The following is a 15,624-nucleotide window of genomic DNA, read 5'->3' as shown; positions in this document are numbered from 1 at the left end:
AGCTGATTACACATGCACTGAGTATAGCAGTCACTAAGCGTTCCTGGATTGCAGGGATAAGATACTCTCTTTGCTTATTACTGCCTCCTTGATCCAAAGAGATTTAAGCAACTGTTTTCAATTAGATGTTTTTAAGCTAGTACAACTACATCCATAAAGACATATTTATAGAACAACTTAAAACGAGAAGAATTAAAACGACTGCAAAACTGATGAATTCCATTCCCCCACCAACCCTCCCCCCCCCAGCCCGAATCATTTACTGACCATTAACGAGCAAAAAGCACTGCAATTTTAAGAATTAATCCAGTGTTGCAAAATTAAATCAGATACACTAGGAGGGATAATGACAAACTGGTGGCTCCGGCGTTGTCAGTTTGCGGGTGATACAAGTTCAAGTCGTCTGTGCTAGTGGTCACTCTGTTGGAACAAACATGAACATAAAAGGGAACATTAAAAGTGCAGCAGCACCAACTGAATCAATTCTGTCACTGAGGCTGCAGAAGTGGCACAGGGTAAATATTTTGTGTTGTACTTTGGAAAGGAGCTGCCCAGTTCCACGGCTGTGCACAGAAATAAAGGGAGAGGCAGCAATGGAAGTAAATGAAGGGCCAGGATCCTCATTTCCCTCTGAATTCCAGAGCACAAGAGCCTGGCAGTGTGGCTTTGCCACACATGACTGCTTGCAGCCCCAGGAACCCATGAGGAATATTCTGAGAGCTCCAGGAACAAAACTGAGCTTTGATAGTTGCCATCCAACAGCTGCTTAAAGAAAATTTGCCTAAAAGGCTCTGCAGCATGTGACTGGAAATGCAGGATGAGCTGCCTGTCTCTGCCACTGGAGGACACAGAGCCATGGCAGAGGTTTGGGATGGTCACAGCCACAAGCAGGGACAGCCTCCCCTCTGCCACAGCCACCAGCTGCTCACTGACACCTCTCTTTCACACCTGCCTGGCCTGCCTGGCTCAGACAAAATAACTGGGAAGGAAAATCCCACTCCAGTCCTGCCTCTCCTGCTGCCAAATCCAGCTGAAGAAGCTCAAGGCATCCTAAATTTTATCTTCCCTAAACTTCCCTGCAAGGTCAATTTGTTCCCACCTAAGCACATCATCATGGAACACTTCACAGTGGAGTGACTTGGAGGTTCAAACACATCACTTAAACAGATATTTTACACATTTTATACCCCTCAGAATCCGGCCAGAAATGCAAATGGATGTTACAAAGCATGACCCAGAGTCTCAGTCTGGCACTGTGGTCTTGGCCTGGCCACCTGGGGTGATGGGTGCTGTGCCCTGGACCTGGGAACCTCAGGGAAGCACAAGAGACTTTCTTTTTTTCCCTTTTTTTTTTTTTTAATTTGCAGTTTATATTTCCTTCATGGGCATCATAAGAAAATTTCAGCCATAATTTTGGGTGATTGACCCCAGAGTTACACACAGGGTTTATTTTTAAGGGAACTCTTCAACCCTGAAGTAAGGAAGTGCCTTTGGCTGTGCAGCTCCTTGCCTGTCCCCAGACAGGTGGGATAAAAATTCATTTGGGAATAAAGGAAAGGAGTCAGGGAGGACTCAAGCAGTGACATAACCTGTGCAAATGCAGGCTGGTTTCTGTCCCATGATGTTCCAGAAACAGCTGCAGTGATGAATTCATCCCTTGAGTCTCTGTATGGATCCTGCACAGACCAAACCTACAGGACAGGCAGATCCTCACACATCTTCTGGAACCACTTGGGATCATTTAGGTTGGGAAACACCTCTAGGAGCATGGAATCCAACATCAGAGGCATCATTACCTCAGATTCCCCCTTCTGAATGAATGTGTCTCTGACCCTCTGACTTCTAATTTTGATCATGTTTAGAGGGTGTTCAGAAACAAGATTAGAAACATTAATTTTTGTTTATGGGAAATTCAGGAATGACCAGGCCAATGCCTTTCACCCACCAAGAGTCTCTCTGCAGGGTAAAGGATGGCTGGTGTGAGCAAAAGCTCCAGGATAAAACCAAAGCCAAGTTTCATACAATTACATCCAAATTGGCAGAACAAATCCACGAGACAGAAATGAACATAAAAGCAAGTGAAGTAACAGGGCCAGGGAGGCAGCAAACAACCTTGCCTAAGGCACAACACTAATGCCAGACTCACTTCAAAGCAGCCACTGAACCAGCACAGGTGACAAACAATCTGCATAAAAATAAGTCTCAAGCAGCACTGGCTCCTTTCCTTCCCTCAGTCCCTTCTGCTCTTGCTCATTTCAACTCTTTTTTTTTTCATTTTAGGCATGGAACAAGGTATATAAATGAGAATGCAGCATTTTAGCCACAGGTTTCCTCAAATAAACTCAGCTAAGAGAAGCCCACCACATCCAAAGCTTTCCTCTGCCTATTTCTTTTTGTTTTGCTCATTGTAATTTATAATGAACCTCTTCCACAGTAAGCTGACTCAGGGAAAAACCACTCTGAAAGGCATCAGCTACTGATGAATTGTTTTTATTAATTAAGTTAGAGAAACAAAAACCACAGTGGTTTTCAGTGCTGCAACTTGCAGCAGAACCCACAAGCTTGGAGGCAGAAAGTGTGAAAGTCACAGCTCTGCTCTGCACATCTCCATTTCTTTACTGAGGGGCTGAAATTCCAAACACAAGGGGTTCTTTCCTCTCTCTTCACCTAAAGATTTGGTCCTTTCAGCAGCTGCTTTGCACTTAAGAAAGCACCACAAAAGCCACTGCCTTTACTGCATTACAAACTGAAATAATGGGTATTAAGCAGAAGTAGCTTTTATATACCCTGATATTTGAGAGGTTCAGCCTGCGCAGGGCTTTGCTAGAGAAGAGTGGATGGAAGAATAGAGTTAAGAAAAGCATTTAATCCTGCTGACTTCCAAAGACCTTTGGGTTTTCCTTTTAAGTTTTAGCAGCCAAGAGATTCAGGCTTTATTTTCCCTCAGAGGTTGAGGACATTGAGGAGAATCTCTGGGTTTTGGACACCCCTTGGTCCTGGGACATCACACCAAGGAAGGTGGGGTTCTGCTGGGATTTCTTCTGGGTGGTTCTCTTGCTGGGATTTCTCGCCTTAAACATGCAGGTGCTGAAGAAATGAATAATTTTCAATATTAAAACTTTGGGATTCCCTTCTTTAGGCTAGAATCCTCTTTGAATGGTGACATTTTACACCATGAGCCTTTACTTTTGGCCACCAGCTCTTCTCCTGCTCACCCACTCACCACTATTTTATCCAATCTCACACACCTCTCATGGAAAGAACAGAAATACCCTAAAATTTGCACATGCAATCAAAAGGAAGCTTATTCACACAGTTAGGACATGCTTTTTCATGCACTGCTGGTTACTGGAAAGTTTAACTTTTGTTAGAGGATAGAAATAAAACAAAACAGGAAAGTGGATATTTTTCTTACTTCTTTCAAGTGTACATATTTTGGGTAATTTTATTTTTTCCCTGTGACACAGAATGGAGACTCTTCTTGGAGACTGGAATAGCCCTCAGCGTGTTTTCCACCAAGAATGCAAAAAAGAAACACTTTTGCTGGAGAAGCCATGGAAACTGGTAAATTGAAGACACAAGCCCTCATTGACAACCTATAATTTTTTAATTAAATTTACATGTCAGTGGATCTTTTCAGCTTGGCCTGTGTGTTTTTTATAATGTACATTTCTCGTGCTTTTTCCCATGGGTATTTCTGCACTATTTCCAAACTGGGATTACCCAACTGAAGTGTGATAAAGGGCACATTATAGTTATATTAAGCAAAATAGGGAGGAGAAAGCTTTTCCATAGTGCAGAGAAAGCTCCAAGCCTCATTTCTGGTAACAAGCAGAGCAAGGCAAGCACTCAGCTAGAAACTGCTGCCATCAAACCAAGGCTTTGTCCTGAGCAAAGGGGGGTTTATTCCATCCTCCCCTGCTTTCTGCTGAGAATTAAAGGTTGTTTGCTGCAGAATTGTTAAACCTTGCTCTGGGGTATCATGAAAAACACGTTGTGAGTACCAAACCAAGGGGAGGCTGTGTGTTGTCACTGGTGCAGATTGTGGGAGGGGGTCAGGAGGCACTTTGGGTTCCCTGCCCTGCCCAGAGGTGTCACAGCTCTGCTGTTCCTCTCCACAGCTGCCCTGGAAGATGCAGAGGAGCAGGAGCCCTGGTCAGCAGTGCTGCAGCCACAGAGACAGGCAGCAGCTGCATGGGGAAGGCAAGGGAAGGAGGGCATGTCAGCTCAGAGCTGCAGAAAAGGTTTTTCACAGCAGCTATTTGCAACCCTCCAAGGAGCTGCAGAGGCTGCCCATTAAAACCCTGTTAAAACACTTCTGATGTTGTCAGCAGTGGAGGGCTGAAATAGCACAGTGATCACTGAGATACTATCTGCCTCCAGCAGTTCAGTGCTACTGTCAATAATATGAGCAAGAAGGTACAAGATGAGCAACAACCTAATTCCTGCATCAAAATTTCATAAACTCCCTCAGCTGGCAAACACTGGAGATGTGGGCAAACACAGGCCAGCCAATAAACCACCCAGGAAAGATGACCTCAGGTTGGAATCCTTCCCAAAAGCTTTGAACCCTTAAGTTAATTTACACTTTGAAAGCCAAGCAGAGTGCTGGGCAGGGGAAGGCAGCAGGGCTGAGGTGATGCCTCTCCCAGCAGTGCCCCTGAGCTGCTCCTCAGCTCCACACTCCTGACAGAGCCCAAGGAAAAAACACAGCACCACTTTGAGGCACTCACCCTTCCAAATACCCCAGGCTAGAGTTTCTCCCACTTTTCCCTGCTTTAATTTTTGATTTCTTTTCAGTTCTAATTCCTTGGGATCATTTCTGCAAGCGTGCTTTTAACAGGTAGGAAAACTTGCCACTTCTTGAAGAAAGCTCCTGGTTTGAAAACAGAGCTCCTGATGTGCCAGGGTGCTAAAACTGTGAGCAATGACAGCAGGACCATCTACATCTCTGCTACTCTGTGCTGGTAAGGGCTACTCACAGTGAGTAATGGCTGCAGAACCAGGGCCAAGGTGAAGAGTTATTTATAATGCAGCAGCCACTGAGTAAGAGCTCAGCTAGGAATTCACTGCTCTGGCTACAATTTTGTGAGAAAACAAACAGAGCCAGCTTTTGGTTTTCCAGTTTTAAAAGTTATACACACACTTGTAAAGTAGCAAAAAAATGATTCAGGAAGGGTTGGGTGGTTCTTTATAAAGCACCCATAGCAGGGATGCTTTAGCTCCTTAGGTGCTTCCTCAGGGTGGCTGTGGCAGGCAGGGAAACTCCAAGACTTGACTTAAACCAGTCTCAGATGCTTCCTCCTTTTTGTGCAATAAATTCCCTCTGCAGAGAGCCAAAAGGCAGAACTTGCTGGAAATCAAGCAAGGACTCAGATGTCACCTGCTCAGCAGTGCTGGGGTAGGGCTCAGAGTGTCCCTCCACTTTTCCAGAGGAAGTGTCTGTGCCAAGGCTCTCAGAACCAACTCCTGTCAGGTGCACCCTGCATCTGCACACACCCAGCATCTCAGGAATGTCTCTGAATTGTTTCTGCCAGCCCAGAATGAAGCAAAGGAATAGTAACCTACTTGGGCATTAAAAAAATAAATAAAAAAAAGGGATTGGGCAAACCCTGGGATAACAGGACCAAGCTCAGCACTCCTGAATTTCCTACACAGGAACATGTGATGTCCCAGGGCACCCTGCAGAATCAATGGATCTTTTCCAACTCCCACACTAACACTTCCTGGTGCTAATTTGGATTCTGCTGAGGAGCTTTTCATCCACTGCAGTTGGGAGAGGAAGGCACAGCAGAGCCTTTGGGCTGGGCACTGTGCATTTGAAGGCTGCCTCACAGAAAACTCTGCTTTTCACCCCACCAGGACACATGGCTCAGATTTGGGATGGAAGCAGATACCTGGAAAACCAGCAGGAACAATTCCCAAATTTAATTCTGAATTGTAGACACAGAGGAATGGGTTCTTAGGGGATTTTTAAACCAACTGCCAGCTTTACTATCTGCTGTGCTTCCAGTCTGGAGTGTCCAAGGGGGATATTTTCACCTTGACACAAAATTTCTACATCAAATTAAGCTCTCCCATCTTTTTGGTAGGGAGTTGGGTATTTTATTTTATGGCCATGCAAACCCTTTGGTTACTTTAGTGCCACTGAGCCCTTTGCAAGTGGCCAAACTTCCCCTTGGACAAGCCCTGAGCTCGGACAGAGCCACCTGAAAAGTCTGCTTAAAAACCTACAAATCCTAAAACTATGTATCTTGTACTTTTTTACATGTCTTAAAATTTTAATAAAGTTTTCTTTTCCCCTTTCCTTATCTAAAAGAAAATGAAAACCACTCAAGAGTTAGGGAGGAGGAATCCAAAGAGCAATGACAGCCTCAGTCCCTCACCAGCCTGAAGTTCAATACCTGCCTTTGTACAACTGCTCCCCTCCTTTTATTAGCTAAATATTGTGGCACCAGAGCACCAAGAATAAAATTACAACCATTTGAGATGAGTGTAACTTTTACAAGAGTCAGATATCCCCAACAAGCCGACAGTCAATAACCCAGCACAAATTAACTCTGGCAAATAATAGGTGTGCTGACCCTAAATTCATGAGGCAATAAAAGCTACCAACAGCCTGTTGTTTTTAAAATACTCAAGCACTTCTCAAAGACAATATAGTTTTTGTTTGGGAGCAAGAAGATCATTAATTAGGAAAGCTTTTAAAGGAAGTTTTAGTATCATTAGCAAAAGCTAATGGGAAAATAAATTAAGTTACAACATCTGACACCAAGTTTGAAAAGAAAGGCATTAAAAACCCAAAGCAGCCTTTATGTCCCAAGAATTGCACCCTTCCCCACCTCCATAATCACAATAAAAAATGAAATTTCCTCCATTTCTTGTTGCATTTTGAGTCAGACACACCTTGCTGCCAACACACTGCAGTCCCAGAGATAGAATCTGAACCAACTTTGTTCAGCCCTCCAACTCCACCACAGTGAAAATACCCTTAGAAACACAATCTAACAATCTGCTCTTCCAATTTGCTTTTTTGTCTGAGAGCTTTCCAAGCACAGTAAAGCTCAGGTGGAGTTGTCCTGTTGGGAGCTCCTGTGCACATTCTTATTCCTTGAAGGAAAAGAAATTTTCTAAATTTTTTGAGATTCTGTTAAAAAAAAAATGAATTAAGTAATACACCATGAAAGGTGACCTGAAATATTTGATGGCTTGGAGGGGAATTTGCTTTTCCCCTGGCCTGGATGCTTTACTCAGAGACGCCACAATGTCTGTCACACAACTGTTGCACACGAAGGAAGGCACATAATGACAATGTCCATTATTCCAACCATGTCAGCTGAGGAATTATGAAAGATTTATACCTATTTCATATTAAAACTATTTAGTGAATGTCACCCAGCACAGCAAAAACCCACGGGCACGTTACTGAGAGGGCAGCAGGCTCAGCACAGAGCTCTCCAGGATGAGCATTCTGCAAGCAAAGGGTTTGCAGGGCCATCAAACCCCCCAGGGACACCTTTTTCTGACACAGAATTTAAATATTGTGTCACTTAAAAAAGAAGGTGTGCAGAAAGTAAAATTAAATATTAATAACATTAAAAAAAATGGATAATTAACTGAGGCAATTAAGCTCAGGACACCACAGACCTGTGCCTGGACAGGCTGCCTAATTCAAGCACAAGATGCATTTTCCTCTTCCCTTCTGCTTCAAGCTTTGCTTCTATGAGAAGTCCAGTAATTAACTTGCCAGGGGAAGAAATTTTCCTCTTCAATACCTTTACATTTGTGGAAAGCAAAATGATGCAGAATGCTGATGCCAGCCCCAAAGGGAGGCTCTTGTGTGGAGCCCCCCCTGCCAAGGCAACCTCAAAGCCACCCCCAGCTGCTGCTGTCCCTGGGATGCACCAGGGCCCAGCTTCTCCTGCTGGGATGGAGTTTATCCACAGGAAATAAGAAGGGAAAATTCATGCTCAGCTGCTTGATGGGAGCTGACGTGGCCTCTCCAGAGAGGGAGAAACTTTGGATGTCAGGCAGGTTAGCACAGGGCAAGCAGACGGTCAATAAAATATTCAATAAAGGTCTCTGATATGATGGATCTAATATTGTGGAAAAAGCTAGAAGTCTTTAGTCTTTTTTCTTTTCCTTCTTTTCTTTTTTTGGTGATAAAACAAGTTTAAAATGGTGGTTAAAATGGTCTATACAATATTAACCTCCTAAAGCTTGAAAACAATTGTGGCTGGGTTTTGAACTTGTTAGAAAAGGTAAAAACAACTCAAAGCTTGTGTAGCACATGATTCATTTCTGGGCACAGGCAAAATGGGTAAGTCAGAATAAGGGCACTGCAGGTTTCACAAAATCTGTTAAAAATTACTTCAAAACTGATCTTTAATTATTAAAAATAAAAAGAAGAGTATCTGCTGAGCACAAATCCACAGGATGCTGAGGAGAACAGGCACAGACCTCCCCCAGGATCCCAGCAGAGATCCTGACCCGAGTCCCAGGCCTTGCCCCTCTCCTCCCCAGCAGATCCAACCTGCTGCTCATTTTCCCAAGCAGGATTCCAACCAGATTTCCTCTCTGAGCAGCTTTTCCAGCCCAGCTCTTCCATGCCCTGCAGTTTTGCCCCCACAGCCCCAGACTGGAGGGGTTGGTAGGAAAGCCCTGGAGGGATCAGGGAGCAGCCAGCCATGAGCAGGGAATCCCTGCAATCATTCTGATGAAGCTAAATCTTGGGAGTTTACATAAAAGGAAAATTAAATCAAGCACTGGAGTGGATTGGAAAGAAATGCACCAGGAGATGGATAAAGTTAATCACGTTTAGTGGAGGCTGATCTGACCTACTCAGCCCTGCCTTGGAGATCCCCTGCTCTTGCTGAAGTTTCATTATTTGGGAACACAGAGCACAGGGAATTCAGCTGCCCTGAATTCCTGCAGTGCTTTCAGTGTGCAGGGAAATCCCACCTCAGCCCTGCAGCATCACTGCTGCCATCATGGCTGGGAGTGCAGGAAAGCAGGGCTGTGGATTTTCAGCTGGGAGCTCCCAAACTCTGGCCCTGTCCTTCAAACCCTGCTCTCAGGGGAAAACTTCACCTCAGCAAAACAATGAGAGTAAAATATCACTGGTACATTCCAGCAGAGAATCCCTGAGGTTGGAAAAGCCCTCTAAGATCATCAGGCCCAAGTGCCACATCCAAACACCCCTTCAATCCCTGCTGGGATGGGGACTCCAGCACTGCCCTGGGCAGCTGTGCCACTGCTCTGACACATTCCCAGGAAGCCCCAAAGGCTCCTCAGGGGCCTGGCAGGAGCCACAGCTCTGGCCCACAGGAGCTGCTGGGTGTTTTGGGGATGCACTCAGCCCAGAGGGTCCCATGTTGACTACTGCAGTTCTAGCTGACATTTATAATTTAAGAAATTGAGTTGTATTCCTCAAAAGGCAGTGCTGGAGCAAACGTATCCTTTTAACTCCTGCTTTAATCAGTATCAGTCACACAAACCACACAGTCTCCTGATGAAGGAGCAAAAGATTAGGATATGAATCTGTCAAGTTTGGAATATTTTTTTCTGTATAGCTCTGTTAAGTCACTGAGGACAGTAATGCCTCAGTATGCTCTGAGAATAGCTCATTTGTTCTTTATTTCAGTGTTACAGAAAAGATTATTTGCAACTATTCACTTCCTTACAAAATATTCAGATTCTTCAATGAAAAGAGTTTCCCACATTGTGGAGCCACCCACACAGCTCCATTTGAACGTGAATGAAAAGCTCTGCTTGATGCTGCTGAATATGTTAACCTCCCCTGGATCCCCAGCCCTGCTGAGCCACTCTGCTCCTGCATCTGCACCAGCAACAGCCTGGAAAACAAGCTGGATTCTGTTGATTTCAGACAAATAAAGACAACAAAGGCATCAGATGATTATGACTGAAATATCCTAATCTGTGCCCCAAGTTGTTTCATTTCTGGCAAACTAACCCCGAATTTCAGCTCACCAGGAATTCATTTTAATGTGCAACACATCACAGTGAGTAATGGGATGTGAATAATTTTCCCTTTACTTTGGGCTGCTGGTGTCAGCTTTGCCCAGCTTTAACTCAATCAGAAACCATCACCAGCTAATGACCAGCTGGTGGTCAGGGTGAAGCAGCCTGGTGGCTGAAGTCCTTTCCCCAGTCCCACTGTCACAATCAGCACTCATAGGGCAACCTAAACCAAATTTTTGAGGGAACATCTGTTCCAGTCCTCGTGTCTTTGTTGGAAAAGTGCAGTTTGCACTGTAGTGCTGCTGGTTGAAATGTCACCTTGGCTTGTCACCACCCTGACACCCCATCAAGCTCGGGTGTGATGCCCAGGGAGGACAGGAGGGGCAGGACACTGCTGGGTACAACTACAAATTCCAGCTCCCACAGCAGCTCCTTCTAAACCAGCAAAACCTCCTGTGTGCTCCCTGCCATCTAATAAATGCTTTAAACCTGAACTCCACCTCTGCACGAGGATCTCCCTGTGGGCACACCAGGGTCACCTGCCCCCGGTGCTGAACCCTCAGAACATCCAACACTGAGCTCCTCCAGGTGCAGCCACCAGCCTGGCACCTCCCCAGCAAACAGGGATTGCCAGGATGAACCCATCCAGAGTGTCCAAACACCACCAAACCAGCCCTGGAATTTGACCAAACCTTCTGCAGTCTCTGCTCTCCTGAGCGCAGCCTGACCCCAACATCAGCCCTTCATTTCCTCCCTGTTCTCCTGCTTTTCCTACTCACACATCCCTGAATGTGAATCCCAGGGAGGTGCACCAGGCTCAGGTACCACTTTTCCCTTCCATCATCCCATTTCCCTGGGAAATCTGACTCTCCCATCTATCCCTGCCCTCCCTGCCCCACCTGGGGCCTGACCTGCAGCACCCGCCTGGCTCCTTTCAGGGATCACTAACAGAGATGGCAAAGCTCTGAAGAAATTCAGAGGGGAAAAAAATAAAAAAGAAAAAAAAAAAAAAAAAAGGAAAGAGAAAGAAAGAGTTGCTCTTCTTTGAGAGCTGGCTGGAGTGCAGAGCTATCTTCATAAATAGACAGGAAACAGAAAAGACTAATGTTGGGCAGATGACAGATCCCTGAATTCAGTTAACTGGCCTTCAAGATATGAACTGTTCTATTAAACATAGAGGCATTATGTTGGTCATCCACTTTAAGCCCGAGAGTGATTAAAATGCTGGCAGAAAATAAAAACTGGCTATTGAAGAGCTTGCCCCGAGGTCCTAATTTCAAATCAAATTTTACAGCGCCGCACAGGAACAATGGCAGCCCAGTACTCCAAGTCTTCTTTTTGTCACTTTGTACAAAGAAACCCCCTCAAACTCTCTCAAAGAACAATGGCCCCTCTAGATTCACAACTACGCCAAGAATGGGCTCAAACCATACAAAAACACATTTTAAAAATACATTTTACACTGCCCTTGACATTTGAGATAAATAGAAGCCAATGCATTGCAATTCCAAGTATTTTTTATATCCTTTCACAATGTGAATTTTTTATTTTCTCCGGTCTACTTGATCTTTGACATTCTGGCCTCTGCGAGTGAAGGACACAGCAGAGCAGTCAAAGAAATTAATTATGCAGATAATTGCATTTTATTAAAATGATTGCTGTAGCAGGGAACACCACAAACGACAGCGACACGGCCCTGGCCCCCTGAAGAAACCAAGAGGACACAAACAGTTCACTTTTAATTGAAAAACTTCTCAGCTATTAACATTTAATTATCTGGTACCGATATATGGCACTAAGTTTAATTAGCATTTTTCTCTCCTCAGTACAAACTCTCTCTTTTAGCCTCTGAGCTGCTGCAGATTCCCCTTTCCTACAGCCTGAGTTTATTTGAATTTGGCAGCCTGGAAACAGCCAGTTGTTTCCTAGTGAACAGCACACAAGCCCATGTGTTTCAACACTGAAGCAATTTCGTATCAGAGGTATAATTCTGAGTGTCCTTAGCAGAAATTGTACATTAAATACCCGAGGGATGGGAGCTCTACAAGAGATCCAGCCTTTTTTAGCACTTTTCCCATAGCAACAAAACCACTCCACACTACTTCTATCATCCCCTGGAACCACAAGCATGTGCAGAGCAGTGCTGAGCTGCCTGCAGTGCTCTCAGCAGCAAGGGACAAGCAACTGGATCATCCTCCTTTTCTCCTTCCTGCACCTCTCTGCCACCAGGATTCATCCTAAATTCCTGCTGAAACACACCTGTGCTCAGGACTTGTACCTGCTTCCTGGCTGTGTTTGATAAGAGATCACTGATCAGTAATTCCTTTTGCTAAACACCTGCCTTGGGTTGTTCTCTTCGTTTCTGGGGGGGTGGAAATGACCAGAACTGTGGATTTAAATCCAGATATAGCACATCCAGCAGGATGGTTTACTCTGCTTCTCCTGCTGTCAGGTCCCACAGCCTCCAAACTGCACAGGAATATTCCAAAAGCACGTTCAGAGAGCAAGAAAACCTCAACAAACCCTGAGAGGGCTCAGATCAGTGAATCCATCAGTAAATAGTCATTGCTCTAACCACAACAACTGGGGGAAAAAAAGGAGGAAAAGGACAATCCAAGATGAAAATGCAGTGATATCTGCTGGTTGGAGGGCAGGCAGAAGGCAGGAAAGGAGCAGTGTGGAGCCAGTCCCTGCTCCTGTGATGGCCCTGCAGCACTGGGGCTCAGGGGCTGCCCCCTGATCCTGGCACACATCCCCAGCACTCTGCATTCCCACTTCCACTGCCTTTAACCCCTCTGCTGAGCATGTGCTGCCTGCCACTCACCCAACTCCTTGGCTTTTCACACTGAGCCTGAGCAGGAAAGCAGTTTTTCCAGAGTGGGAATGCAGGAGTGCCCTGCCCTGGCAGCCAGGGACTGGCACTGCTGCAGCCTGTGCCTCTGTGGGGTTGCCACATGCTCAACATGACTTTCATTTCCCTCCTTTTACTTCTTTCCCATCCCACATATGGCTGGGAACTGAAGGAAATGTTCACTTTCTTGAATTTGTTTAATTTGCATGAAGTAAATAATCATTTACTTCAGTATTCAAACCCATTTCCTCCTAGCTTTCAACATACCACTGGCATTAAATAGCAGACATTACATGAATAATTATAATTTCTAGACAAAAAGTGTTTTCAAAGTATTTTTCATCAGTTTCTAAAGCTTGTTTTCCTTTGGTGAAGGTTCTTTCTCTTATTTTGACTTGGTAGCCTGGCACAGAAAATTCCCTTTGAATGCCTGAGTGATTCTGAGTGATTAAAACAAGCAAACAAACCCTCCAGAAATAATTCCATTTGTGGGTATTTCCTTTAACAGCATTAATAATCTAATGCATTTAAAAGGAAGATTTAGAATTCTAATTCACTTGTATTTCACAGGATTAAAAATGCAATATATGTAATATAGCCACAGGACAGAAAGAGAACCAGAGCAGGGAGGCATTTCAACAATATCCCTTCCTGCTGTGCAGGAGTTCAGTGTCAACACCTCTCCAAGTCATTTAAATTTTACTTTACCAATCTGTAAAATGTAAAGAAAACATTTATTTTTCATCTAGGCCTGAAAATATCCATTCAGTGGGATGCAGCTCAAAGAACAAACTGATCAGGACTGAAAACAAAACCAAGTTCTCATTTGGAACCAGATTTAAATCTAACACCCAGTCCTGAGTGACCTGTACAGAGGACACAACCTGCCCTTAATGTCTTCACCATCAATTGCCAATTTACAAAAAAATATTTCAGAAAAGAGCTTTTTTTATTTCCTTCCTCTGAAACACCAGAGAGAAATAATTCAGAAGGAAGAGCACTGAGAGGGGCTTTCTGCAGGCCAGTGTGTCTGTCCTCTGCAGGCCAGTGTGTCTGTCCTCTGCTGTCTGTCCTCTGCTGTCTGTCCTCTGCTGGAACCAGCAGCATTTGCAGTAGAAATGGTCAATATGGTCAATCAATGTAGGTTTGAAAAGGAAAAGAGGGAACAGAGAGCAATTCCCACTCCTGGGAGCATCAGGCTACCTGGGCACGAGGAGCCCTGTGTGCCCTTCCCAGGCAGCCCAGGTTATTCTTGTCTCCTCCTTCCCTAGAAATTCCACCCTGACCCTGAGAAACTGTCATCACACCGAGGCCATTTCCATGAAACACATCTCCTCTGTGAAAACACGGAATAAAAACATTCCCATCCCATTCTAATTTTAATTTGCACTAAGTTTCAACGCAAAGACCAGGCACAGCTGCCTGATTTCCTCCTCCAAAGCATCCCAAGTCTCAAGTTCCCTGCCCAAAACATGAAATGAAATCTGTGGGACTTCAAGGCACATGAGGCAAATTAGCATTTAGGAATATTAAGCTTTTAATGAAATAAAAATGCCACTTAAATATTACTGGACTCTTTGGGTATATCTAATAGCAAGGGTACTAAATAAAGCCTTTATAAGAAAAAAAAAATATGCACACTGAGGGAAAATAGGACTGTTATTTTTAACACTGATAATTTTGTTTAAAAGAAGATTCCTTCCTGCGTTTCATCATTTTACGTTATGCTCTATTATAGAAACTAATGTGGGAAAAAAAGTTCAGAAAAATCCAGGCCCAGAATATTATGGAAAAAAGAACCACCAAATGTAAAGGTCCTGTAATATTTGGTATCTTCAGATTTTTCTGCACTGGTTCACATGACCCCCAATTTATTTTTAGAAAGGCAGCAATTCCCACTTGGACACGGTGCAATACCTTGTACCCAAATGTTGCTTTGCACAAATAAACCATAGAAAGTGTTGACTTAAAAATAAAACATTGGAAAAGGAGAAAGTTTTTTTCTTCGTGAAAATTTCCGGCAAAGCTGTAAACAAAGGCAGGTTTGGCTCGGTGGTGGAGTGGCTCTGCTGAGCTGTTGAGGATGGGGAACATCTCAAACCTCACAGAGTGAGGAAATGTTTGTAAAACAGTTAGTAAATCACAGGCAGCGGGGTCACCGTGTTGAACAGCGGGGGTGACACTCTGCCAAAAGCCCAGCTGGGAAAGGGCGGGGACACTCCCGGCTCCTTCTGCACTCTGCACATCCCAGAGCTCACTTCAACATCAACCCCAACTCTTGGACAGCAGGGAAAACCTGCAGGGCTTGCAGCTGGGGAGCTGTGCCAGGATGACACACTCAGCAATGGGATCATTTCAACACCTGGTTCTGTGTCACCAAGGGAGCCTGAGCTGTCAAATCCCCCAGAAATTCTCTGCAGGTTGATGCTGCCTGACCTTTTATCTCAGGGATGGAGCTCTGAGTTCCTGCTCTGAATTCCCACACTGAAACAACCCCAAAAAACCTGAGAGCTGGCACGGCCAGGAGGTGAAATCACACATTTTTAAACACAGACACTACAAAGCCACCTACCAACAGCAAGAGTTTAATTCAGCTGGGGCCAAAAGAGCCAGGAATGGTTACTTGGAGTTGAAAAGTTGTCATGCAATCACTTCATAATATGGAGAGATTTATGGAATGACTCACCTGCTACTGTAGGACCCAAACCCTGGCCTGGTGCTGGCAGGGAATGCAGAGGAAACACTTGAGCACACACTTGACTTCAGCTCTCTCATGTCTGCAGTTAAGCATG

The 15,624-nt window shown here is 44.6% G+C and overlaps 1 protein-coding gene across 8 annotated transcripts in view; it reads right to left on the bottom strand.

The window, feature by feature from the left end:
• The window catches only part of BCAS3 (BCAS3 microtubule associated cell migration factor), a 293,578-nt gene that overhangs the window by 98,869 nt on the left and 179,085 nt on the right, over positions 1-15,624 (bottom strand). The window contains exon 23 of one of the 8 annotated variants that reach the window (XM_050981770.1): positions 255-420. The exons of the other annotated variants lie outside the window; for them this stretch is intronic. Within the exon in view, the coding sequence (XP_050837727.1) occupies positions 416-420 (5 nt within the window). The 3' untranslated portion in view covers positions 255-415. Of the gene's footprint in view, positions 1-254; positions 421-15,624 lie in introns of those variants that run through there. 8 annotated transcript variants of the gene reach the window in all.

Source organism: Serinus canaria, chromosome 19, assembly GCF_022539315.1.
Source record: "Serinus canaria isolate serCan28SL12 chromosome 19, serCan2020, whole genome shotgun sequence".
Lineage (NCBI taxonomy): Eukaryota > Metazoa > Chordata > Aves > Passeriformes > Fringillidae > Serinus > Serinus canaria.
This window is presented reverse-complemented; position numbering and strand designations above follow the sequence as displayed.